The sequence below is a fragment of the Westerdykella ornata genome, assembly GCF_010094085.1.
Source record: "Westerdykella ornata strain CBS 379.55 unplaced genomic scaffold EI97scaffold_4, whole genome shotgun sequence".
Taxonomy (NCBI): domain Eukaryota; kingdom Fungi; phylum Ascomycota; class Dothideomycetes; order Pleosporales; family Sporormiaceae; genus Westerdykella; species Westerdykella ornata.
Window position 1 is genome coordinate 633,986 of NW_022986854.1, and position 23,926 is coordinate 657,911.

At 54.5% G+C, this 23,926-nt stretch overlaps 6 protein-coding genes across 6 annotated transcripts; 3 read left to right on the forward strand and 3 right to left on the reverse strand.

Annotated features, from left to right (window-relative positions):
• Positions 1-7,899: 7,899 nt before the first annotated feature.
• On the reverse strand, positions 7,900-11,339 carry EI97DRAFT_371602 (uncharacterized protein; the record flags this gene model as incomplete). Its single annotated transcript, XM_033795306.1, has 6 exons — positions 7,900-7,941; positions 8,041-8,660; positions 8,703-9,278; positions 9,767-10,300; positions 10,357-10,536; positions 10,586-11,339. The coding sequence occupies 6 exons, from the start codon at positions 11,337-11,339 to the stop codon at positions 7,900-7,902; spliced, it is 2,706 nt and encodes a 901-aa protein (XP_033656372.1).
• Positions 11,340-12,555: 1,216 nt separating this feature from the next.
• Positions 12,556-13,811, forward strand: EI97DRAFT_456272 (cyclin-dependent protein kinase-like protein Ssn3; the record flags this gene model as incomplete). Its single annotated transcript, XM_033800711.1, has 2 exons — positions 12,556-12,692; positions 12,746-13,811. The coding sequence occupies 2 exons, from the start codon at positions 12,556-12,558 to the stop codon at positions 13,809-13,811; spliced, it is 1,203 nt and encodes a 400-aa protein (XP_033656373.1).
• A 1,139-nt stretch (positions 13,812-14,950) lies between these two features.
• On the forward strand, positions 14,951-15,681 carry EI97DRAFT_372028 (PR-1-like protein; the record flags this gene model as incomplete). The annotated part of the gene is made up of 3 exons (XM_033795326.1): positions 14,951-15,214; positions 15,280-15,529; positions 15,584-15,681. 3 exons carry the CDS (start codon positions 14,951-14,953, stop codon positions 15,679-15,681), a joined length of 612 nt encoding a protein of 203 aa, XP_033656374.1.
• A 1,192-nt stretch (positions 15,682-16,873) lies between these two features.
• On the reverse strand, positions 16,874-18,648 carry EI97DRAFT_220944 (uncharacterized protein). Its single transcript, XM_033793865.1, has 2 exons — positions 17,657-18,648; positions 16,874-17,569 (listed from the first exon to the last, which is right to left on the reverse strand). Exons 1-2 carry the CDS (start codon positions 18,435-18,437, stop codon positions 17,130-17,132), a joined length of 1,221 nt encoding a protein of 406 aa, XP_033656375.1. The 5' UTR covers positions 18,438-18,648; the 3' UTR covers positions 16,874-17,129.
• A 794-nt stretch (positions 18,649-19,442) lies between these two features.
• On the forward strand, positions 19,443-21,847 carry EI97DRAFT_499391 (uncharacterized protein). The gene is made up of 2 exons (XM_033802603.1): positions 19,443-19,642; positions 19,694-21,847. The coding sequence occupies exons 1-2, from the start codon at positions 19,483-19,485 to the stop codon at positions 21,484-21,486; spliced, it is 1,953 nt and encodes a 650-aa protein (XP_033656376.1). The 5' UTR covers positions 19,443-19,482; the 3' UTR covers positions 21,487-21,847.
• Positions 21,729-23,611, reverse strand: EI97DRAFT_413736 (DUF1692-domain-containing protein). Its single transcript, XM_033796808.1, has 3 exons — positions 23,362-23,611; positions 22,699-23,244; positions 21,729-22,591 (listed from the first exon to the last, which is right to left on the reverse strand). Exons 1-3 carry the CDS (start codon positions 23,465-23,467, stop codon positions 22,044-22,046), a joined length of 1,200 nt encoding a protein of 399 aa, XP_033656377.1. The 5' UTR covers positions 23,468-23,611; the 3' UTR covers positions 21,729-22,043.
• Between the last annotated feature and the right edge of the window lie 315 nt (positions 23,612-23,926).

Here is a 23,926-nt window from a genome sequence, read left to right on the forward strand (position 1 = left end):
GGGAAGACAAAAAGTGAGGCGCATAAGGACGCGCTTCTTACGTGCATGCGCCCTAACGCAAGGCAGCAAGGCAGCAGCCGGAAATCCCCACGAAGCCGTATCCGTTTCGTATACGCCATGTGCTCTCCTCGTGTGTGTTTGTCAGAGGGATGCAGGCTTCTGGCCTCTTCGGGGAAAAGCGTCGCGTGCGACCCTACCCCAGGCTTAAGTTGAATTTCTATGCGTCGGTCGAGGGAGGGTAAGACGGAGGCTCAACAAGTCATTGCTGACATGCGTCGTGGAGGAACGACTTCAGGTGGGACGCAGAAACGTTGACTTGGAGTTTTCGAAACGAAAAAAGGGGTGTTTGTGTATGGTTCCTTGCGGAAGCCCTTTCATCCCCAGCCCAGCTGGCAGTGGAAGGATGCAAGGCGAGTCAGTCCAACGGGAGAACATGTTCGGAACCAAAGAGCGACACGACGCTGCTGGGACCTCGGAAACCTTCCCACACGCATGCACGGCATGCATGGCGTGCAGCAAACAAACATGGTTCTATGCCATGTGGCTTGCTGAAACCGGTTTCCCCGAGCGGTAGGCGTAGTATTGCTGATTTTTCAGCCGAAGGAAAGCTCGTTAGTCAATGGTTGGGGTGGCATTCAGCAGAGGACGTGGGGGATTGAGGATGTTCGGGCACTATGTATGTTCAGCTGCAATGGATCGCGAACGGCCTTCCAGCTTTCTGCAATCGTTGACTCGTGGATTGTCGAGGGAGAGGATGACGGTGCCAGAATGGTAAGAGCACTGGCTCTGATAGAGTGGTCATACAAGCACTGTGTCACTAAAGATAGGTAGCTGCGTTGCATGTATGTGAAATCGCGGTGCCAAGATATCAGAAGTTCCATGTCGCAAGCAGGTCGGACAAATCCGACAATGCCTACAGAGAGGCGGTGAACTTGGCTATTATCGTACGGTGTAAGTCAGCGATAAATGGGTTGTTCTGAGCTGATCGGTCAGTGAGAATTCTGATAAGCAGCCTAGAGATTATCCAAGAAAGCCAACGCTGGGGTGATCTCCGTAGTCATTTGCAGTTACCACATGCGTGTGGGAACATGCGCAAAAGAGACAGCTCCGATGATCGGGACTGAATGCCTTGTACCAATGGCCCCGCTGGATACAGATCTACCACAGTATTGTCAGCACCAGCTTGCACCTTCTCTATGAGGGAAGGAGACCGAATGTGTCCTGCGTCTGGTCTCCTCCGTCGTGAGGCATCAGTTAGCGAGACTTCGCCAATTTTTGGTTGGTGACCTGCAATGCTGCATGACCAGCTCTGACAGCGTTCCGGTCACCCCTTGTATACGCAAGCTGACTGCAATCATCGGTTTTGCTGTGACTACAAATCGCTCATTCAGGCATGTTCTTCCGACCGGGACAACGACAGGATGGTGCGGCTATTTCCGTTTCGTACGTTGAATAACATTCAGCCGCGACTGCGGATTGCTTCTAACAGAAGAGAAGGGAACCGGGGTGGGTGACGGATAGCCGTGAAGAAGATGTACGCATCAAAGTTTCCGCCCTAACTTGGAATGCAGAAGACAGGAGTCATGACTGTCCGCTGTGTGCCACTTGACCTGCTTGCTACTTCCCCAAGACTTCCGTCACCCATCCTCTGTGGTCCAGGCAAGCAACCATCAAAGCAATTCGGGTTTAAGCGCCCTTTCCGCGAAGAGAGGAAGTGGGATCGTAAAATATCACACAGTAGATGCTCAATCCGGAAGCGAACGTGGGATGTTGCATGGGCTCGCAGAAGATGGTTCGCTTATACGTGGCCGAGTGATCTTCTGCAGGTCCAAAGTTGGCTAGCATGCCAGAATGAAAACACGGCTGCAAACACAGCCATGCTATCCCAATGGAACAGTGATCAGGGATGGCCGGAGGAAGTAGTAGGTAGCTTCTTGCGTAATGAAATTCCCCTTCAAGGAGGGACCGGACCACTGGTATGGTGAGGACGCTGACAAAGGAGCCGAAAGACGGCGGGAAAGGCTACGCCGCCTGGAGCAATTCGGTTGACGGATCATTTCTCTTTGAGGAGCAGAGCGTGCAGCAGACGTCCTCCTGCCAGGTCGGCGAAAGAATGATTGGTGCCAAAGCGATGCGATATTGCTTCTGCTCGTTTGCGACTTGCAGAGCAATATACAATCCATGTAAAACCTCGTAGGCAATCTTCACTTTCCGCCATCCTTGACACATTGATGGAGGAAGGGCGTGGTGGAGTCTAACCCTACCACTTGGCGGGCTGACCAGGAGTTGGCGCCACTCATGCACCCCGCACTTTGCAACGCTGGAAATAATGTTTAGGTTCGTTCGATCCCTCGGCCAGTCCCGCACTGCAAGATGAACCTGGGAGACGAGCGTTGGCTAGCCACTGAGGTGTCGTTGTGCTGATGCCCACGCGTATGCCGTGGCACCGAGGAAGGTTTGGGGGCGTGCGGGGATGCATCCGGTCGTATTACACCGGTTGTGGCACGGAATACGTTTGCTGAGACGGCTGAGACAGCATACCAGCCTGGCATAGTAGATTCATGTACCGGTACATTCCCATACCTCTTAACCCTGAACCAGAAAGAAAACCCGCTGTTCGCTTCCAGGATTCAAATGGGACGCGGGTATGGCCAGGTCAACGGCATGCTGTTCAAATAACGGCATCCTCATTTTTCGTGAGTTGCAGGCAGTGGCTGGCCCTCATCTTTGCACCTCTTTTTTCTGCTCTTCGTCAGTGAGTTTGACATGAACCAAGTGACTTCGTTGAGTACGAATTGGACTGGCGTGGTTGATGAGGTCCGCGTAGAACTACAATATCAACTGAGCGACAACAGTGAGGCAGGGATTGAAGGGGTGACGAATGTTTTTCTAAAAACATTAAAATCCCTTCCTCATAGAACAACGTGCTATCACCATAGTTCGGGAGGTTCATGTTTGGTGTATCGAGGTGAGTCCGGAGCTCCACTAACTGGAGCATTTTTATTGGTTCGATGGACCAATTAAGACCCGATAGATGAATGTCGTTAGGATGTGTACATCCTCTGTCTGCATGGCTGGTGGATGCATTGATGGGAATGTTGACGTCGATGGTGTCTGTAACTCGGGCGACGTTGATCGTTGTAGTGGAGAGAAGCTTTGGTCGCACGGACCCGCCTTGGCACTCGAGCGATCTTCCCCGACTACCGACATTTCGCACGACAAGCCCTAGTATCATCGTCAACAACCAACGACGCCCATACAATCGCCACCTTGAACATTTCCGCAACCACCTCCCTTCGTTGACTTGCTTTGAAGGCTGTGAGATGGTCTGAACGAGCTCACCGGGCCTGACATCGATTCACTCTCTGTGCCCGCGCTTGCGGTCCTCCCAACTCGCAACCCCGCCGCCCAATACTTTCCTACGCATAGACGCAACCCACGAATTACCGCTCTCACCGCCCTCCGTTACCCACCATGGAGGGTGCCTTCAACCACATGGGTAACCATCTGGTTTCCGATTCTGCAGCTACCATCAACGCTGGTGGTCACGACGATGACAGCATCCTGGAAGGGAATCTCTCACGAAGCACCCTGACAGGCCCCCGCCGGCGACGAGTCGACGACGATGAGGAGACTGATATCTATGACGATGAGGATATGGAGAGCATGGTCAGCATGCCCGTAGACGGTGCAAACGGAAAGGCTGGAGCCAAGGTCGATGACGACGTTGAACTTCCGCCTCATGCGTGCGCGTAAGTAGGATGCCTATGCGAAATGCCTCACAGCTGCTGATCAACATACACAGGTATTGCGGCATCCACAACCCTAGCAGCGTCGTAAAGTGTCTCTCGTGTAATAAGTGGTTCTGCAGCGCCCGTGGAAATACGTCGTCGTCGCATATCATCAACCACCTTGTCCGCGCCCGCCACAAGGAAGTCCAGCTTCACCCGAAGTCTTCGCTCGGCGACACCACGCTTGAGTGCTATAATTGCGGAACCAAGAACGTCTTTCTTCTCGGCTTTATCCCGGCTAAGTCGGATACCGTCGTTGTGCTGCTCTGCCGCCAACCGTGTGCAGCCATGCCATCCCAGAAAGATATGACGTGGGACACTTCGCGATGGCAGCCCCTGATTGAGGATCGTTCTTTTCTTTCTTGGCTGGTTCCTGCGCCGTCCGATCAGGAACAGCTGCGTGCTCGCCATCTCAGCCCCCAAATGATTGCGAAGCTAGAGGAATTGTGGAAAGACAACGCAAACGCAACCATTGCCGACTTGGAGAAAGGCGCTGGGCAGGAGGAGGTCATCGCCAAGGTTCTTCTTCGCTACGACGATGCATTCCAATACCAGAACGTATTCGGCCCCCTTGTCAAGATTGAGGCCGACTATGACCGGAAGCTCAAAGAATCCCAGTCCCAAGATAACCTCATTGTCCGCTGGGATATGGCGCTCAATAACAAACACACGGCCAGCTTTATCCTCCCTAAGCTTGAACTCGGTGACGTTAAGCTAGCTGTCGGTGACGAGATGCGCTTGCGGTACACCGGGGAGCTTCGCCCTCACTGGGAGGGTGTCGGATATGTGATCAAGATCCCGAACAATCAATCCGACGAAGTTACCATTGAGTTACGAACAAAGGGAGACCACAAGTCTGTTCCCACGGATTGCACCCATAACTTCAGCGCCGACTACGTTTGGAAAGCGACCTCCTTTGACCGTATGCAGCATGCCATGAAGACCTTCGCCATCGATGAGATGAGCGTCTCAGGATATATTTTCCACCGTTTGCTTGGTCACGAGGTTGGCGTCGCTCCAATGAAGATACAGATGCCGAAGAAGTTCAATGTTCCTGGCCTTCCCGAGCTGAATCCCAGTCAGATCAATGCTGTCAAGAGTGTCTTGCAGAAACCCTTGAGCTTGATTCAGGGGCCCCCAGGTACTGGCAAGACTGTCACCTCAGCGACCATCATCTACCACTTGTCCAAGATCAGCGGTGGCCCAGTGTTGGTGTGTGCACCTTCCAATGTGGCCGTCGATCAGCTCTGCGAGCGTATCCATCGTACAGGCCTCAAGACAGTCCGTGTAACAGCCAAGTCCAGGGAGGATGTCGAGTCTTCTGTTGGATTTTTGTCTCTGCATGAGCAAGTCCGCATGAACGATACCAACGTCGAACTCAACAAGCTGAACCAGCTGAAGAACGATGTTGGCGAGTTGTCCAGTCAAGATGAGAAGAAGTTTAAGCAATTGACACGCGCTGCTGAGCGGGAGATCCTTAATGCAGCAGACGTTATCTGTTGTACCTGCGTGGGTGCGGGTGACCCCCGGTTGTCCAAGATGAGCTTCAGAACGGTCCTCATTGATGAGTCCACGCAGTCCGCTGAACCAGAATGTATGATTCCCCTTGTTCTCGGGTGCAAGCAGGTGGTACTCGTCGGCGACCACCAGCAGCTGGGACCGGTTATCATGAACAAGAAGGCTGCTACTGCCGGCCTCAATCAGTCTCTATTCGAGCGTCTGGTCATCCTCGGATGCAATCCAATCCGACTCCAGGTGCAATACCGTATGCACCCTTGCCTGTCCGAGTTCCCCTCCAATATGTTCTACGAAGGTTCTTTGCAGAACGGCGTCACTAGGGAACAACGTTTGCGCCGCGACGTGGACTTCCCATGGCCGGTCGCAGACAACCCAATGATGTTTTGGTCCAACATTGGTGCTGAAGAAATCTCGGCGTCTGGAACATCATACCTCAACCGCACGGAGGCGTCCAATGTCGAGAAGATTGTGACGCGCTTCTTCAAGGCAGGCGTCCAGCCAAGTGCCATCGGCATCATTACACCATATGAGGGACAGCGCAGCTACGTGGTTAGCTCCATGCAGGCTACCGGCACCTTCAAGAAGGAGAACTACAAGGAGGTGGAAGTTGCTTCGGTCGATGCCTTCCAAGGTCGTGAGAAGGATTTCATCATCCTCTCCTGCGTCCGTTCCAACGACCACCAAGGTATTGGCTTCTTGAGCGATCCTCGACGTCTCAACGTTGCCCTTACCCGAGCCAAGTATGGCCTGGTCATTCTTGGCAACCCGAAAGTACTGTCCAAACATCCCTTGTGGCATCACCTGCTTGTTCACTTCAAGGAACGCAACTGTCTTGTCGAAGGTCCCTTGAACAATCTCCAGGTCTCCCTTTTGCAGTTCGGCCGTCCGAAGCAGACCTACCGTGGGCCCCAGCGCTACCAGATGGCTTTCCAGCATGCCAACCAAATGACGGCTGCTCGTCAAGGCTGGAACGGGGCAAAGCCGTCTCGCCAGGAGTACAACGACACGGGGTCCATAGTGGGTTACATCCCTGATGATGTTTCATCGGTCCACTCGTCTGCTCTTGGTGGTGTCGGTATCACCAACTTCCCACCAGTGTTCCAGAATTTCCAAGAGAACTGGCCGCTGCCTGGACGTGCCGGGCCTGGACCTAATCGCAAGACTGCCCCTGGAAGTGTCGCTGGTGAATCCGTTGCAGCCAGTGAATTGACGGACAATCGAAGCACAATCACTGACGGCCCAGGAGGCATCAGCCTCACGGGCTTGACCATCAACGACTACCACAAGCCAACTTCGATGAGTCAATCGGATCGCTTGAACCGCTTCGTCGAATCTACCCGGTCGCGCAACGACCATGTCGGCACTGGGTTTGGCAGCAACCGTGCTCTACGCGGCCTCGGACATTTCGATGATGACGACACTCGAAGTGTTTCCACGGCATTTGCTAGTCAGATTGGTGGTGGGGCCTACGATTGATTGAGAGTGGCGATCCGCAAGCACTGTTTCTTAGCACTGAGCAGCATCACAACGCCCAAGTAGACCTCGCCGTATGCCCGATTACTGCCTTGTCAAGGTGCCGACGGCATCTTGTAAGCTCCTAGGGCGAGCACGGAGCGGCCTTGGTACTGCGGCCGGGCCCATTGGCAGCATCTTCTTGATATCGACATCCAGGGTCTTTATCCACCCACAGCCTCTATCACCTCCTCGACCAGTCGCCACGAGATCAAGATCCATGCACGTTTCCCACACGTGGGCAGACGGAACGGAGGACGGGTCTGGCTTGAGGTCGAGCAAACAATGCACGGGTAGCGTCCGTCTCAAGGCGCAGCCACTACGACCCAGTTGCAGGGTGTCGACGCACCTTTAAGCTTCCTGGGGCAAGTGTATCTCAGAATGTTTACTGTTTCCTCCTTTCGTTTCTTGTTTTGCGCGGGTAGTGAGTGACTGGGGGGAAGGGAAGGGAAGACGAGAAAATCATACTCGCTGGTGGGGTGTTGGTGAGCCTGGGATCTAGTAAAGGGGACGAGTCCCTCGTTTAGGAAGAGAAAATATAGAAAATACAGAAAATCATACTCGATGTCGAGCTAGCTTTAGAGGTAAATCGGGTGTCGTCATAACGCAGTGCAGTGCCTCACGGATATTTTGCTTTCAGGACCATGGGATCCGGCACCCATTTCTATGGAATGGCAACAGATTCTCGCTTTGTACATGGTGGTATCTAACTCTATCACGCGATTCTCCGCCCTCTACTGTACTCGCTTTGCTTTACGCGGGCGCGAAGGGAAAAGATGACAGCAAACCTCCGCCGTACCATGCATATATACAACACACTCCCCGGAATTCTAATGCTCAAGAGGAAAAGAGAAGACTAGATGGCTGGTCAGATGTATACAACCGATCGTCGGTTCGGCCCGTTTTTATGCAGACATAGAAGTTGCCAAGGATACAAGGTCGTTCTCTCTGAAAGAGTAGATGCGGAGTACGGTAAGCAATATGTCGGGCCAGTCCCCGTACCAGTACCCAAGCCCAAGGTGAGGGGAACCGGACTGCGTGGAGAAAGGATCCATCGTGCCATACCATGCGGGCAGGACTACCTCGAATCCAAGCTCAACATATGCTTAAACTTCTCAATCTGCAAGTCATCATCGTCAGCGGTGTTCCATTCCATAAGACGTGAAAGAAAAAAAAAGGGAGAAAAGAAGAAAATAAATATGCCCAATCCAAAACATACCTTGGTACTCAAATACCTCTCCACCTCCTCTCCCCTGACGCCCATCCTCCCCTTGGTCCTCCACGCCAAAGGCACCATAGCCACCCTCTCCCTCACCACGACCTCCCTCCCGGGCCCCTCGACCGCCCTCACCTTATCGGGATTGTTCGTCAAAAGCCGGATCCCCCTCTCGCCGCCCAACCCCAGATCCATCAACATGGCCGTCGCCAAGCCATAGCTCCTCGCGTCCGCGGGGTGCCGCAGCATGATGTTGGCCTCGTACGTGTCGTGGCCCATGTCCTGGAGATTGTACGCTTTCAGCTTCTCGCCCAGGCCGATGCCCCGGCCTTCCTGGCGCAGGTAGATGATGCAGCCGCCCGACGGGGAGAGCGTGGGGTCCGCCATGAGGCGCGCGGCTTCGTCGAGTTGTTCGCCGCAGTCGCAGCGCGCGGACCAGACGGTTTCGCCCGTGTAGCATTCCGAGTGGATGCGCACGAGGGGAAGGGAGGATGTCGAGGTAGTAGTAGTAGTAGGTTGGGCGTGGTCGCCGGAGAGGGACGACGTCGTTGATGAGGCCGACGGGGATCGTCGTCCGCTCGCTACGGCCGTGGAATCGGAATCGGTTACTGAAGGCGGTTTTACTGCTCCAGTAGTGGTAGTAGTGGTAGATGTGGAGGAGGTACTAGACTTCGAAGTCTCCGCCCGCTTAATCTGCTCGACGCGCGAACTCGTCCGGCCGGGATATAATCTCCCCACGTACGCGCCCCTCGTCATGCGATCCAGCTCCGTCTCCCCCGGGCGCTCTGCATCCAGACTCCGCGAGCGGATCTGGTTCCCGAATACGATCGCGAGATGCTCCTTGGTGTCGACGTTGTTGCGGTACACGTGCAGCCACATCTCGTGGCCGGTGGTGGTGGGGATGCGCGCGCGGACTTCGCATTCTACGACGGGAAGGGTCTCGAGGAGTTCGGGTCGCGGGGTTTCTGGTGATAGCGAGGTATCTACGGGGACGGAGCGGGGAGGCCGCGGGTGAGAGGGTGTCGAGGTGCCGGGGGTCGCGGGGGGTGTGAAGGCTGGGGAGATGATGGAGGGGGGAGGGCCGACGTGGGACGGTTGGGACGCGATTGGCGCTGGGATATGACCGGTGCCGGCGGGTAGCAATCTCGATTGAGACTCTGAGGAGAGGCTCTGATCCGAGAAGTTGAAGTGGTCAGACCGAGGGGACCGGAATGGTTGGGGGGATTGGAGGGGAGGAAGGCCTGGGGAGGCATGGCTAGGAAGTTCAGTCATGCCGGGAATTAGTTGGGTTGAGCGAGAGAAGAAAGCGGAGCGATGCGTAGGGATGTGTAAAGGAGGGAAGAATAAGGAGGGTCAGTCCGGTGGTGGGAATGGTAAAAGTTGCAATATCCGCATTGGAGGAGGGCAAGTTCGAGAAGAATGGCACCGAGGTCGACGACTTTCGCGGGGCAATCCGAGTCGGAACTGCGCCTACCCGGCCGACACCACCGAACGTGGAGGAATGACTAAGCATCACGCCGATTGTCAGCAATTCCCCCGTCATCACCCAGGAATTGTCATGGACAAAGTGAGATGGAATGGGATGGCACATGTATTGTAAGCCATTTAACTGACTTGATGCAGGTGTTACGCTGCTAAGTCCGATATGCCCCTCGATCATCACTCTTCCGAGTCACTACACTGATTGACTCCGATTCCTCGGACCTTGTCTCCCCTCAGTCCACGCGACGTTCTCTGCCCCAGACCTCATCCGCATTCTTCTTGCCTTTCGTCTCTGGGACATACCATCCAATGAAGAGGAAGAAGAATGCAGACAGCGCCGCAAAAATGAAATATACGTTCCCATGGAGCGCCGCACTGGCCAAGGGGAAAAATTGAGCAACGAGAAACGTCGCGATCCAGTTTGCGGCTAATGCAATACTCTGGGTGGACCCTACAGCCTCTGACCCTACCAATTCGCTCGACAGGATGAATGGGATCGGCCCCAGACCAAGTCCGAAGCTGGCTACAAATAGTAGCACGGCGACTGCAGAGAGAATACTAATAGATCTGGTGATGCCGATGGCGAGGAGCAGCGAGCTGATTCCCATGCCAGCAAGGGAGTTGAGAAGACATGTCTTTCGGCCAAGACGTTCGACAAGGGGTGCTCCGGCGGCAGTGACGATGATGTTGAGGGCTGAGACGGCAAGGTTGAGGAGGGCCGAGTTGGATTTCAGAAGGGTGGCAAGGAGGGAGACGCCGTACATGACGATGCTGTTGATGCCTGGTGGATGTTCATCAGTAAAGGCGAATCGTGTGGGAAGTTTCGGGGAACAGTACCGCTGAGTTGCTGGGCAAGCATGATCATGATTACGGCAATGACGGCCCTGTAATGATCTGGATGACGAAGCACCTGCATGATGCTCAACGTGGCCTCATGGTTGGAGCCCCGTTTCGATGCTGAGGGTTCGGTCCGAAGTTGCGTGCCGTCTTCCTCTCGCAACAGGGCCTGCTCTTCGCCTGTGAGAGAGTAAGTGACATTCCATAGGGTGTAAAGTAGCGGACCTACCAACGGGATCGTCTGTGCCCGCCACACCCCAAGCACTCATTTCCTCATCGACGTCGTAATTGCTACCCCTGATCTTCCTAAGAATCCTCTTGGCTTGGACGGGATCCCCATGGTCTGCCACGTATTTCGGACTCTCAACCGTCAACAACAACCCCAGGCCCTGTACTACACCAATCGCGCCTCCGACGGCCAAAATGATCCTCCAAGACTGACCCCGACTCAAAAAGTAGCCCAGCAATTGCGTGAGCAGAATGCCAACATTACACATAATCTGTGTAAAGGTCCCAAAGAAGCCTTTCTCCGCAGGCGGCGCAATCTCCGAAATGTAGATGGGCACAACGACGACTGATCCTCCTGCGCCCAGACCAGATATCAACCTCCCTACTGCCATGACGGAGATGTTGAAAGTTAGAGCCTCGAAGATGGGGCCCAGCGAGAAGAACAGCGTCGTGAGCAGCATCGTCCTCCTCCGTCCATAGCGTCCTGCGAGAGGACCGGCGGAGAGCGCGCCGATAAGTCCCCCAAGCGTATACGTGGACCCGACTACGCCCCATTCGGTGGGGGTCATGGGGATACATTGTGGGAGGCCGGCAGCAGCCGCTCGGATCGACCCTTTCTTGCAGCGGATGACATCTTCAGGAGCGTTGAGTTCTGCCAGGTGAAAACCGAAGAGTAAGGGGCCGAGGGTTGCCACGAAGAGGGTGTAGATGAAGTAGGGGGTGAGGCCCCGGAGCCATGTTCGAGGATCGGTCATGGTGTGCGTGGGGTGTGCGTGGAAATGCGCAAGACGGATGCTGGATAGGCTATACAAGCTATGTGAAAGAAGAATACTGCGTCCGGTGTGTTAGCAACGGTTGGTGATCTTGTGGTGTTTTGGCCCTCATGTAGCAGGACCCTTGGTGCGGAGGGAGATAGGGTGGTGGTGCAACGTGCAGTGAGGGGGATGTCGCACCTGGCTTCACGGCCTGCGCGAGGCCTACTTAGAAACGCCTATGTAGCGGTCATTGAGTAACGGAACGGAATGCGGCGTGAGACGTCCAAACGAAGGTATGTTGGGCCTGCGAGTCTTTGACGACGGGTGGCATCTGCAGAAGGAGGGATAGGAGGAGGTTGGGAAACGACGACGGGTGAGGGTCAGCGACGAGCCGTCCATCAAATGCAACACCACCAATCTGGGAAGCAAGCAACGACATTCAGCCGTCAGCAGAGTGAGCACAACAACTCCGCAGATGGAGCAACCGACGCTTCCCAGAGCCCCTCTTCTGCATATTTATTGCAGCGCATATGCTGCAGCAATAACGATCCCTATCCAGCCATCAGATATCAGTACCGCAGCTGTCGAGCTCCCACCACAGCGCTGCCCTGCACCGGCCTCCCCCCAGCAGCCCAACAACAGGCTCGCTCCACATTGATCGACCGGCAGCCTTCCGCGGCGGACCTGCGCGCCATTGCCGACGGGTTGATGACTTGTCGCGACTCGTTTGCGGAAGATGAATTGTCCTTCGCCGACTCCTCCGCCGTCGACTACCGGTACGACTCCTGCACACCCGCCATCAGTCGCCGCCTCCGCGCGAGCCGCCCTGCGCTGCGCCCTATCCAAAGTTCAGGGTATGCTCCGTTTCTTTTTATACTCTGTACCCATTTTCTTGCCTCGCCGTTTGTTTTCTTCAGCTCGCGTTTGCTGCCCTTCTGCCATGCTATCTCCGTTGTGGATTTGACATCGGGTGGCGCATGCACCTCCTGACCTTCAAGTTGGCCACATCGTGAATTCTCCATAAACATTATTTCTCGGCTCCTGCACATCTCCATATTCTTTTATATCCATTTTGATCCCAGCAGAAACCCAGCAACTTTCACATTGAAGGTTTCTCCTATTGCTTCATGTTCCTAACTCTCTTCCTTGTCACAGCCCCTTATTAAAATTCTTTATCTTATCGTCCTGACCAGATCCCTCGGATTCTGCCCAAGCCATGTTCTCCGGCTACCACACCAAGAAGCGCGTGAACGAGCGCTACAAAATCGTGGGCTTCATTAGCAGTGGTACCTATGGCCGGGTGTACAAAGCCGAGGGCCGGAACGGCCGCGTTGGCGAGTTCGCCATCAAAAAGTGACTCCAGGAACCTACTCTTAAAGAAAGAAAATCATTTTGACATGTCACAGGTTCAAGCCGGATAAAGAGGGAGAACTTCAGTATTCAGGAATCTCACAATCCGCAATACGAGAAATGGCCCTGTGCACGGAGCTGTCGCACCCCAACGTCGTGCACACGGTCGAGATCATCCTCGAGGAAAAGTGCATCTTCATCGTCTTCGAATATGCCGAACACGATTTGCTTCAAATCATACACCACCACAACCAGACACAGCGACAGGCCATCCCCGCTCGTACCATCAAGTCCATCTTGTATCAACTCCTGCAGGGCCTGCTCTACTTGCATCGGAACTGGACCATGCATCGCGACCTGAAGCCTGCCAACATCATGGTCACCAGCGCAGGAAAGGTCAAAATCGGCGACCTGGGATTGGCACGCCTGTTCTACAAACCGTTGCATTCCTTGTTCACCGGCGACAAGGTCGTCGTGACCATCTGGTACCGAGCTCCGGAACTTCTACTGGGGGCCCGCCACTACACGCCAGCTGTTGACCTGTGGGCCGTGGGGTGCATATTCGCAGAGCTGCTGTCCTTGCGGCCCATTTTCAAAGGCGAGGAAGCCAAAATGGACAGTAAGAAATCCGTCCCCTTCCAGCGGAACCAAATGCAGAAGATTGTCGAGATCCTGGGTATGCCCAGCAAAGAACGCTGGCCTCTCTTGGCCGCCATGCCCGAGTTTGGCCAGCTGTCATCCCTAGCTGCCGGGAATCCACGCCTGCACCGGCCTCAGGGCCTGGAGAATTGGTATCAGAACTGCCTCAAGAACAACCAGTACCCGCCCGGCTCGTCTGTCGATTCTCCAGGTCCGGAAGGGTTCTTGCTCCTCCAACAGCTGCTCGAGTACGATCCGCAGAAGCGCCTGACTGCCGAGAAGGCGCTCCAGCATCCCTATTTCACCACGGGAGAGAAGCCGTCGGACAATTGCTTCGAGGGCTCCAAGATCAAGTATCCGTGCAGGAGGGTGAGCTCGGAGGATAACGACATTCGCACGTCCAGCCTGCCGGGTACCAAGAGAAGCGGTCTTCCCGACGATTCTTTGATAGGCCGGCCAGCGAAAAGGCTGAAGGAAAAGTGAGCGTCCTACGATACACGATTGTACAATTTCTAGGAGTGTTTATGCTGATGTCTGTTTTCTAGCGAATATGGTTACGCATTTCGACGCTGAAATGGCCCTGGTCTTTCGGTCATCTTGCGGAACCTCCCACCTCCTCGTGGCACGTGACCTCGCCTCTGAGTCTTGGAGAGGCTTCGAAGGCCTAAGCCACTCAATAACAGAGGATCTTTGTGGTTCTCATTGGACTCATTTTTCTCGACAATTCTTAGCAATTCCTCAGCAAGCGGGCAGTGAGTACCCATCGAATGGACCTATCCGACTTGCACAATGGCACTGAGCGGGATAAGACTACGCAGAAAGAGGAGCACACAGACACTCAAACCACTGCAAACTCGGACTTTGAGCCTCCTTTCCTCGTCGGTGAGATGTACAAAAGATCATTCGAGGACGGTCAAACCAGCCAAGGTACAATGCCTCCTCCATTCCCACATGCTCCGGAGAAGTTAAACAATCCCGATCGTACTCAAGCCATGCAATTCTCGGAAGCCCTGCTCCAACTTCGAAGTTTGAAACACGGAAAGGACTTGCACATGGTGGTGGAATGGGCAGCTCGTGGTCATTCCCTCTTCGGGGTGGTCTGGAAGAAGGCACCTTTGTGCAACTCACTGAAGCAACAGACGGGAGATGGTTGAGAGCTGTGCTTCCCATGCTCGACTGTGCGTCTTGCCACGGCGCCTTTTGAGTGGGTGTCCACAGACGTTGAGGTGCGGCAATGCTCGACGCCTTGACCGCTGTGGCCCAAAGCTAGGCGGGAAACAAGGTCATTGTCAAACGGAAGCGTTCACCGGCGCGGATGCAAACGATATCAAATCTCCCAGATCGAAGTCACTCAATGTCGCAGCAAGTGCCTCCACTTGGGGCGGCTGGGCAGATTTGCGGTGACCGGGGTTGCAGGAACCATGGTGAAGAATATGGCGGTGGGCGGAGACGGAACAGGAAGTCACGCCCATCTTATAAAACACTCGTGCTCCCGCCTCTCCCTCCTCCTTCTCCTCCCTTCTCCCTCCACCACAACCTTCCTTTACACTTTTACACTCCTTTCTTATTCGCTCCTTTCCAACCTCCCACTTTCAGTCGCTCCTTCCTATCTCTGCGTCAAGATGAAAATCCCGGTTCTCTTCGCCCTGGCAGTCGCCTCCGCCGTCAAGGCCGCCCCCACCGATGTTCACCAAGTCTCCGCCCTCGCCGAACCCGTCAAGGATGCCAATGTCCCCAAGCTCGACGACCCCAACTTCATCGGCCGCATCCTGGATGCTCACTGGTACTGGCGCCGCATCCACTGCGCCCAGGACCTCACGTGGGATCCCGAGCTGGCCAAAGCCGCCGCCCAATCCGTCAACGCTTGCACCAAGAAGATCCAGCATGTACGACCTCCCATTTCTTGCTCCACCAACATTCAAAGAAGCATCTGTTGATCCGTTTACTGTAGGACCGCCCCGGTAGCAACCTGTCCGCTGTAGGTCCTTCTCCCCGGACCTACGAGGATTGGCTCGAGTTTGCCCGCCAGGTCGTCCACGGCTGGCACGAGGAGGAACTCAAGTACCCGTACCACAACCCGCACTACGAGGCGGCGTGGGGCCACTTCACTCAGATGGTCTGGCGCGACTCGTCTCGTATCGGCTGCGCCTTGGCCCATTGCCCCGACGCCACTTGCGACTTCCCTGGCCGCCTGTATTGTTGTAAGTTGATCGCCGAGCAGTGAATCTGGGGATCTATACTGATGATGAGAACAGTCTACGAGAATGCGGGCAACTTTGTCAATGAGGGCGCTTTCCAGCAGAATGTCTGGGGCATGGACTGCCGTGATCCGGAGCACACCCGCGAAGGGTAAAAAGTGTGCTCGACAATGTCTGGGACTGGTCTTGGTTGGCGGTATGGATGATCTGGCGCGTGACATGGTTCGAATAAGCACAGCCGACTACGCATCTAGACCCTTTCCTACCTCATGGCAGTTACGATTCCTGACGACTCCTACGAAACTGCATCGTTCCACTTAGTTGGTGGGCATTTCTGCGTGATTTCGGCCCTACCATACTAGGCTTACTGCTTGGGCCGGTATATACGGACTGGTAGGCGTCGATAACCGGATAGAGGAGAGGGAAATACACTGATTTCTTTCTTCTCTCGCACTCGTCTCACAGTTCATGAGTGATTGAAGTCTTCGTGATGTAGTCGTCTCCCCTGCCCAATGTGCCGCCACGGAAACCATATCCTAGTTTTTCCCGCCATATTTGGATTCGGAAGAAACCCAACTGCACTACCAGTCCATGAAAAAACTGAGTTTGTGCACCGCTTACCCATCAAAACGTCGTGAATACCGTCAAGATGGTCAAAAATAGCCACAGTAAATAAAGTACGGATGTGGGTAGTATGTCTATTGTCGTTAGAGTAAGAGCTACATACTACACCCTCGCGCTTTAACAAGTCGCCATACATGGCCCTCAGCGCGGCATCAACCTATCTTCCATGGGAAATGAATCCAAGATGGACTATGAGAAGAGAAGGGAAGGGGAAAGATGAGAAGCCTCAAGTTGAGTGGTCTTGTGTCGACAGTCGATGTCCACGTTGATGGTTTTGGATTGGTTGATATGCGTGGGCTAGATAGCGATTTTTCTAAAGGAACGAAGGAAGAAAGAAAGAAAGAAAGACGGAGATCTGTGGGTTTGAGGAAGAAATGAGTAAGAGGGGTGGAGGGAGGGAGTTGGTACGTGAGCGGCAATGATGTGTGTGGATTAAAAAGGTTGAGGTACCTGCCCCGTATCACCATTCCCCATTTGCGAACCAAAGAGTATCTGAAGTAATACCGCAAGCAAACGAAAGGAAGAGAATGTGCCCAAAAATAAAAATGCCACCATGCAAAGAATGGATGTGTGTCATGTGCAATGCAAAACACAAACAGCCACCGTACCCTAACGAGGCCGGAATCGAGGAGAGCGACAGTGAGAAGAAAGGGAGGGAAAAGATCAAAGGACCGCCCTAAGCCATGAGCAGCGGATCTCGGAAATGCCCATGCAGATGAGAGGGAAACTGACAATACGAAAAGCCCAAAGCCTGCGGGATCGGAGGGCGGTCATGCATGGCAGCGGTCAGCGATGTCTGCGCGGCGTCTCCCCATGACGGACCTGGCCAAATATCCGTGGTGGTCACACTCTTTTTCCAAAACCACACGGCTCCATGGCGCAGAGGGGTTGACGGAGACTTGGGAGTTGGGTGATGGGAATGTGTATACCGCGCAGGATCCATCACCATCTCCATCGCATCCCAATCCCAGAAAACCAATCAAACGTGGCCATACGCATCTTTCTCCCTCGACGGCCCCTCACCCTCACCCTCACCCTCCCTCTCAGCCTTCACACCCCACTCCCTATCCACATAAATCCCATCTTCCCCCTCCCCCCTCCCCTCCCTCCTCTTCCCCGCCGACACAGGACTCTCCATCTCCTTTGCCCCAAAACTGCTCACAAGCGTACTCGCCGTCCCCTTCGAGCCCCCATGCATGAAGCGGCTGCTATTCGGGCTTCCAGCGCCCGAGCTACGGCCGAATTGGTCCTGCACAAGGAGACGATGGACGCCGCCGCCCGAGGAGGCGCCTAGTTCGTTGTCCGAGGCGACGACGCCGGCCCAGATAGCGGAGAGGGGCAGGAAGAGGCACACGACGGTGAGGGTCTGGGAGCCGAGTTCGGGCACGTCTTTGTTGAATTGGAGGACGGCGAAGATGGCTGGGATAAGTCAGTGTTTAATCCTCGACAGTCAAGATGGAGAAGAAAAATCAACTGGACGGGAGAAATTGTGGAGAGATGACATACCTGGAATCACCATCGTCTGCGCCCCCATGATGAAGACAATCTGCATCGGCCCAAACTGCGTCATGCCCATCCTCCGGCGCGAAATCAGCGCGTGGCCCAGCTTCGCCGTGAAGACGGCGCAGTACACCCATATAGCGACGGCTTGCATGATGTTCATCTGATCCAGGAGCCATTGATATTCAACCATGCCATACGGCGTCTCCTTGAGGGCCAAATCGTTGCTGATGACCGTGACGGCGAAGCGATATCCCACGGCCACCAAGGCGATGGCAGTGGTAACACACATGATGACGATACGCTGCCAGGTAGGAGCCGTCTTGCACACGACCCACACCTGCATGCTGAGCGAGGCCATGATGCAGATGACAAGCAGCAACGTCATGGTATTCGACGCAACCGTATTCGCCAGGTCGGCATCCGTGTCATGCGAAGTATCGGCGGCGAGGATGCTGTAGACGTTGAAGTAGTGGCCCGTCAGGTAGCGGGACTGAAGTACGGAGCGAACAATGTTGACGGCCAGGCAGAGGGCGTTCAGGACGAAGATTGCCGAGCGGCGCTTCTCACGTCTGGTTAGGAGGAGGAGCATTACCAACAAGACGATGGAGGCTCCGATCTGGGTGCCGTAGTTGATGGCTAGGCGGACGCCGAATTCGCGGAGGTGGTCGACGTCCTTCATGGTGACGTTGAAGGGGACGCCATCCCCGCCGATTAGGGTGAATGGTTGCTCGAAGGGATTGAAATCCGGGGGGAGAGGGACGGGAGATGAAGTTGGGGTGGCCATGGTGGTGGAGGAAGTTGACGCTCTGGCTCCGGAGGCGTACTTGGGAAGTTGAGTGGAGCAAGGAGGGACGTGTGTTGGATTAAGGCGTAGCCGGGCGGCTTGATAGGCAATGAATGGCCAAGTAGTTGCAGGAATGGGAGGCGTGGGAGTAGACAAAGACGAAGTAGAGAGCAGTTCGAGAACTCCGGCTAGGGACGACTTCGGGGTTTGAGCGAGGAGTTGAAAGGAAAGAAGAGGAGTAATTGCTCAATCTAAGGAGCGGAAGACTCTCAAAAGTAGCCGCCAGAAGCACAACGGGGGCGGATACAGCGAGTATAATACCACTGAAGCAATTGTCGATAACAGTGGTGAAGATTGTTGTCTCCAGGTGCCCGCCAGTTCTCATGACAATGCTAAGGGGATGAGTCGCCTTGCGAGTCACGATCATGAACAACCAGTTTCTCCACGAGGCCCCACTGCGTAGGAGGTGTATACCGTGCCTGAGACGCGTAAGGAGTTTAGTATTGTTCGTCCGACGGTGAAGTGAACCCCATCGCCTCCAAAGATTTCCAGTGCACAGGTGCATTCGCTGAAGATATACGCCGAAGGTAAGTCCTGTCTTACTTGAATTTTTGAGAGCGAAATAGTATGAAGCCATGAGTGCTGCTTCCGGCCCAGGTGGTTGAGGGTGCAGATTAGGTAATAATCCCTTAGTATTGTTCTCATTCTCACACCGGTGGTCCTGCTTTGAGACAGCATCTTTAATGCGGTGAGGACCGCCATGGACCACTCTCTCGGAGTGAATGGCCATGGTTAAATGGTCTGGAGTAAGCCAAACTCCATGTTGAAGGGCGCCACAGGCGCGTAGGAAGAGAGTGGAAGGGTTGACGTTGAGTTGTGAAGTGTGATAGTAGGAATGCTAGTCCAAAGTAGTGCTAGCGTAGAGGGCTAGTGCAGGTGCGGCCGGGGTCCGTCGGCCCTTCCAAGGTTGGAACCGCACCAACTTTCTCGTGACTTCGTGTTTCTCACTCCACGTCAACGCGTCAAACAACTCTCAACCTCCAAAATGGGGTGGACATTGGTTGACCAAGCGGATCCCAACGCCGAGGCCGGTCGGCTCCGTCTACGAGACAATCACACAACATATCTGTCCCTAGCAAGTTCGGATGGTCGAGTCGTTCTGAGTGATGTTTTGCAACGTCGGAATCGTGCATTGGCAGCCCTCTGTAGGCTGCACGGATAGCATGTCCGATGATTATATTGCTAACCAGGCCTAGCTGTCGGAGGTTGGGGTGTGAAACTCCGTGCTCTTCAAGATCTTGCCATTCACCCTGCTCATCCTCGGACCAACCCACTTGCCGTCCCAAGTCAGGAACAATATCATGTCGAGAGCAACTCGGATCAACCAGAAGTCATCTTCCTGAGACCCGACGACAAGATCTCATTTCCGGACCTAGCCAACCCAATCACCCTCGTTCTGAAATATGACACCTCGGAAGTCCAAGTCGACTCCTCCGTTGCTGGAGACGCAGAGGTTGCCGAGTCAAAAGACACCAACGATGCATCTAATGGTCGTACACTCAAGCAAAGTGAGCAGGAAGAAGAAGAAAGTACGGACACTGATGATGAGGATCTGGATGGCACCGACAGGCGTAGAACCAGAAGTACCCCTAATCCCTCGCTGTCACGGTCAGAAATTGTGCAAGAGACTCCGACAGCTAACCGAATATATCCAGTGAGCGAGTTTTCTGCCGGTCGGGGAGAACTACGGAGAGACGATACCGTCGCTGAGACTGTTCCTGAGACTGTCGCTGAAGAGTCTCCTGAGATGGACGAGGGAGCAGAACCTAATGCTGCACTGGAACTGGAGCAAAACGGAGCGGCAACACCGAACGATGAAGTCGAATCTCGCAAAGAGATTGACGCAGAAGCAGATACTGTAGCGACTGGTGCTCCATCGACTGTTCAGAATACCGCATCCTCCGCCCACAACCCCACCCCATCCCCTCCAGAAAACGAAGACGAAGACCACACCATCCTACAAGCCCAGTCCAACCTAACTGCCCAGAGAAGCCCCTTTGTCCGCATCACCAAAACCTACGGCCGTCAAAAACGCAAAATCCAACTCGTGGATCCCCAGGACGAGGAAGAAGAGGAAAAAGAAGAAGAAGAAGAAGCATTCGAATCCGCTCCCGCTCCCCCCGCGAAACGAGCAAGGAAATCCACCAACGCCAACGAAAAGAACCAACCCACCACACCAACTCGTCGCACCTCCACCCCCGCAAAACGCAAACCCCGCTCCTCAGACACCCGCAGCCTCATGCCGTCCGCCGAAACAAACGTCAAGAACTACTGGAGCACCCGCACCCCCAAGGTCGCCTTCAGCAACTCCAAAGCCGCCGAAATGAAAAACCTCATCCGCTTCCTCAAATCGCACCACGGCACCGTCGTCGACACCGTCCAAAACGACAACTCGTGCAACCTCCTCGTCGTGCGCGACGGCTCGCTCCGCAAATCCACAAAGTTGCTCACGGCGCTCGCTTTGGGGATTCCCGTCGTCACGGATGAGTGGCTCCCTGCGTCGGCGCGCGCGGGCACGTTCCTCCCGCCAGCGGATTTCGTCCCGAGTGTCGTGGAGCAGGAGATACAGGTGGGTTTTGTGCTGAGGAAGGTTTGGGGCGTGCCGCAGTCGCGTGTTTTGCAGGGGTTGAAGTTGTTTTTTACGCCTGCGCTGAGGAGGTTTTATCCCGAGTGGGCCGAGGTCGAGGAGGTGTGTCGTGTTGCTGGCGCTGAGGCTGTGGGCGCTATCAAGTCGGCGAATAGCGCCTTGAAGGAGTTTGGAGATGAGGGGCCGGGTGAGGATGTGGTGTTTTTGGGTCTTGAGGAGGGGGATCCGGATGCGAGGGGGTTGGTTGAGAAGGGGTTTAGAGTGTTTAATCGAGAGTTTTTCACTACGGGGATTTTGAGGGGCGAGGTCGATGTGCGGAGTGAGGAGTTTCGCATCAAGGAGGTTGGGGGGTCGCAGATGGAGAAGGGGAGGTCGAAGGGGAGGAAGAGCAGGAAGGCTTGATTGATCTGGATGGTTGGATGTTGGTGTTCCGGACATGAGGGGATTGGCGACGAGGTTCGTATGCGTGGGATTTCTTTCCGGTACCGGGAGTTTCTCTGGGATGCGGTTCACCTCTGCTTTATGATTCAACTGCATCGTGGTCATGATTTCTCTCTCACAGCATCATTTGGGGTGGGTTCATGGCCAGCGAGACGCTTAGCGTGGACGATGGCAGTTCTATTATGAGTCCGAGTATGGTCTATAATGACGGCATGAGAGCATATCGGTTATGGCAGGCATTCGGGAGACTACCTATGGGATATTTAGATAGGTATATGTGTAATGTCGCATGTTTATCACGACGAAATATAATGGAACCAATTACTGAAACCCGGGTTTGATGAAGACAGCATGTGGATGTCTCCAGATCAAACATAGCCGAACAGCGCACCTGAACACATGCAAACCTTCAGAAGAAATCTTGACTCGAATGAGCCAAACCCTTAATCGCTATATATACTCCCATGCAAAAAACCCATATATCCCAACCAAAAACGCCTCACCGTCCATCCCCCCAATCAATCAAAAGCATGCTTCTCCTTCCCGCCAAACGCGCCCAACACGCCCATCCCCCCACTTCTCCCGCCCCTCCTCCTCCCCCAAACCTCCATGCCCAAATCAAACATCTGCCACGCCCAACCCCCGGCAACCATGACCCCACTCACCACATTCACCAACCGCACCAGCAATTTCAACACCCCGCCCCACTCCTCCGCAATCGTCAACATGATGGGCTCGATATCGAATTTGACGAAAATGCCCGGGACATATGTCTCGGGGACGTCGTGGCTCTGGCTCGTGACGGCGTACTGGTTCGTCTTGATGGCGTGGTTGGAGTTGAAGACGTTTTTGGCCGGGTGCGCGTTGTGCGGGTGGCGGTTGACGGCGTCGAGTAAGGGGAGGAGGGAGATGTCGTCGGTGTAGATGGTCGGGACGATGGAGAGGTAGTATTGGTATTTGAAGAAGTGGTTCGGGGTCCAGGCGATGGTGTTGTCGAGGGGGTTGACGAGGGACGGGTAGTATGGGCCGAAGGAGAGCTCGTTGATGATGTGCGAGAAGTTGAATGCTGGGTGTGGGACGTCAGTTTGTGATCGTCGAAGGGATCCAAATCGCCTTCTTCAAGGAACGGAGAGAAACGTTGAGGAAAGAAGAAGCCTGCAAAGAAAAACTCACCCTTATGATCCAAATGCTCCCCAAACTCCATATACCCGTGTCCCCTCGCGGTGATGTGGAAATCCCCCTGCACCTTGTTCCCCTCCAGACTCCCAAAAATGCGACACGCATCCAGCGGGCCCCTCGCCCTCGGCGTCTTGGGGAACTTCTTCCGCTTCCTCGCCGCACCCAGCTGATCGTGCACATCCCACAATTCCTCCCACCCGGGCAGGCCATCGTCGCCTTCGCCCAACTTATGCACATCTCCCTGCCTCCACTGCGCCCAATTCGTAGGGTCCTTTCGCAGCAGCTCGCCCGCCAGTGTGCGGTCGCCGGCCGCGTCTTGCATGTTGACGTGCAGGTCTGCGCATTTCATGGCGACGACGATGTCCAGGTTGATTTGCAGGTCGTGCGAGACGCCCTTCTCGACGGAGAAGGTCTCGGTGGTTTTGCCGGCCCACCAGCGCGAGAACTCGGCCCGACAGAGGTAGATGCAAGCTGCTATGAGGGTGAGGGTCCAGAGGGACGAGTCGCGGCCGCGCGTGAGGTAGGTTTTCTTGGTTTTGGCTGGGGAGGTGTTAGTTGTCAGAAGTCAAGGGGAAGATGAATGGAATTGAACAGTTCACCCGCTATGTAGACACCTCTTTCATGTCAAAACCATAAGATAAACACCAGGCTACTTACGAAAAGCATCAAAACTCGCCAACCCCCCTTTCGCCTGCCCAAACGACTCCTCCGAGAGCCCACGCTCCGCGAACCCGTTCATGGCGCTGTGGTTTGGCGAATACATTGCAGCAATCGGTAACGAGGGCGCAGCCTGCCCCAGCGCTCTTATTCCCGCCCAGAACCGGAGAAAGGGATGTGCGTGTGTGACTGTGGATTGTTTTGTTACAATGTTGAGAGGGCTGCTTGCGGATTATGATTAAGTTAGTCGAGGATGGTTGAGGACACCTCTGGAGTTTCAGCCCTATCAGATGGAGGCGCACGGGCCAGGGGTGCTACAACATCCACAGATGTTCACCATATTTATTAGTGGCGATCATACCGTATGTCTTCCTCGATTCAATTGTCAACGTATTGTATAGCGGTCTGAGCCAATGTTTTTAATGCAAAAGATATCAAGATTGCCTGTCTGTCAAACCATCATGTCCCTATCCACGACCACTCTTCAAGCTAACCTCCTCGCTCTGTACCTAGGTAGACTCTCCCCCAACCAGTCTTCGAAGAGAAAGAACCTGAGCACTGAACC

What these genes read in the sequence shown, in the direction of transcription:
- EI97DRAFT_220944 (XM_033793865.1), bottom strand. Translation starts at nt 18,437, where the DNA reads ATGGCCACCCCAACTTCATCTCCCGTCCCTCTCCCCCCGGATTTCAAT. An exon ending in GCAGACGATGGTGATTCCAG is followed by an intron (nt 17,570 to 17,656) that starts GTATGTCATCTC and finishes GACTTATCCCAG; the next exon opens with CCATCTTCGCCGTCCTCCAA.
- EI97DRAFT_499391 (XM_033802603.1), top strand. Translation starts at nt 19,483, where the DNA reads ATGGGGTGGACATTGGTTGACCAAGCGGATCCCAACGCCGAGGCCGGT. An exon ending in TCGTGCATTGGCAGCCCTCT is followed by an intron (nt 19,643 to 19,693) that starts GTAGGCTGCACG and finishes AACCAGGCCTAG; the next exon opens with CTGTCGGAGGTTGGGGTGTG.
- EI97DRAFT_413736 (XM_033796808.1), bottom strand. Translation starts at nt 23,467, where the DNA reads ATGTATTCGCCAAACCACAGCGCCATGAACGGGTTCGCGGAGCGTGGG. An exon ending in GGCGAGTTTTGATGCTTTTC is followed by an intron (nt 23,245 to 23,361) that starts GTAAGTAGCCTG and finishes ACACCTCCCCAG; the next exon opens with CCAAAACCAAGAAAACCTAC. An exon ending in GGAGCATTTGGATCATAAGG is followed by an intron (nt 22,592 to 22,698) that starts GTGAGTTTTTCT and finishes TCCCACACCCAG; the next exon opens with CATTCAACTTCTCGCACATC.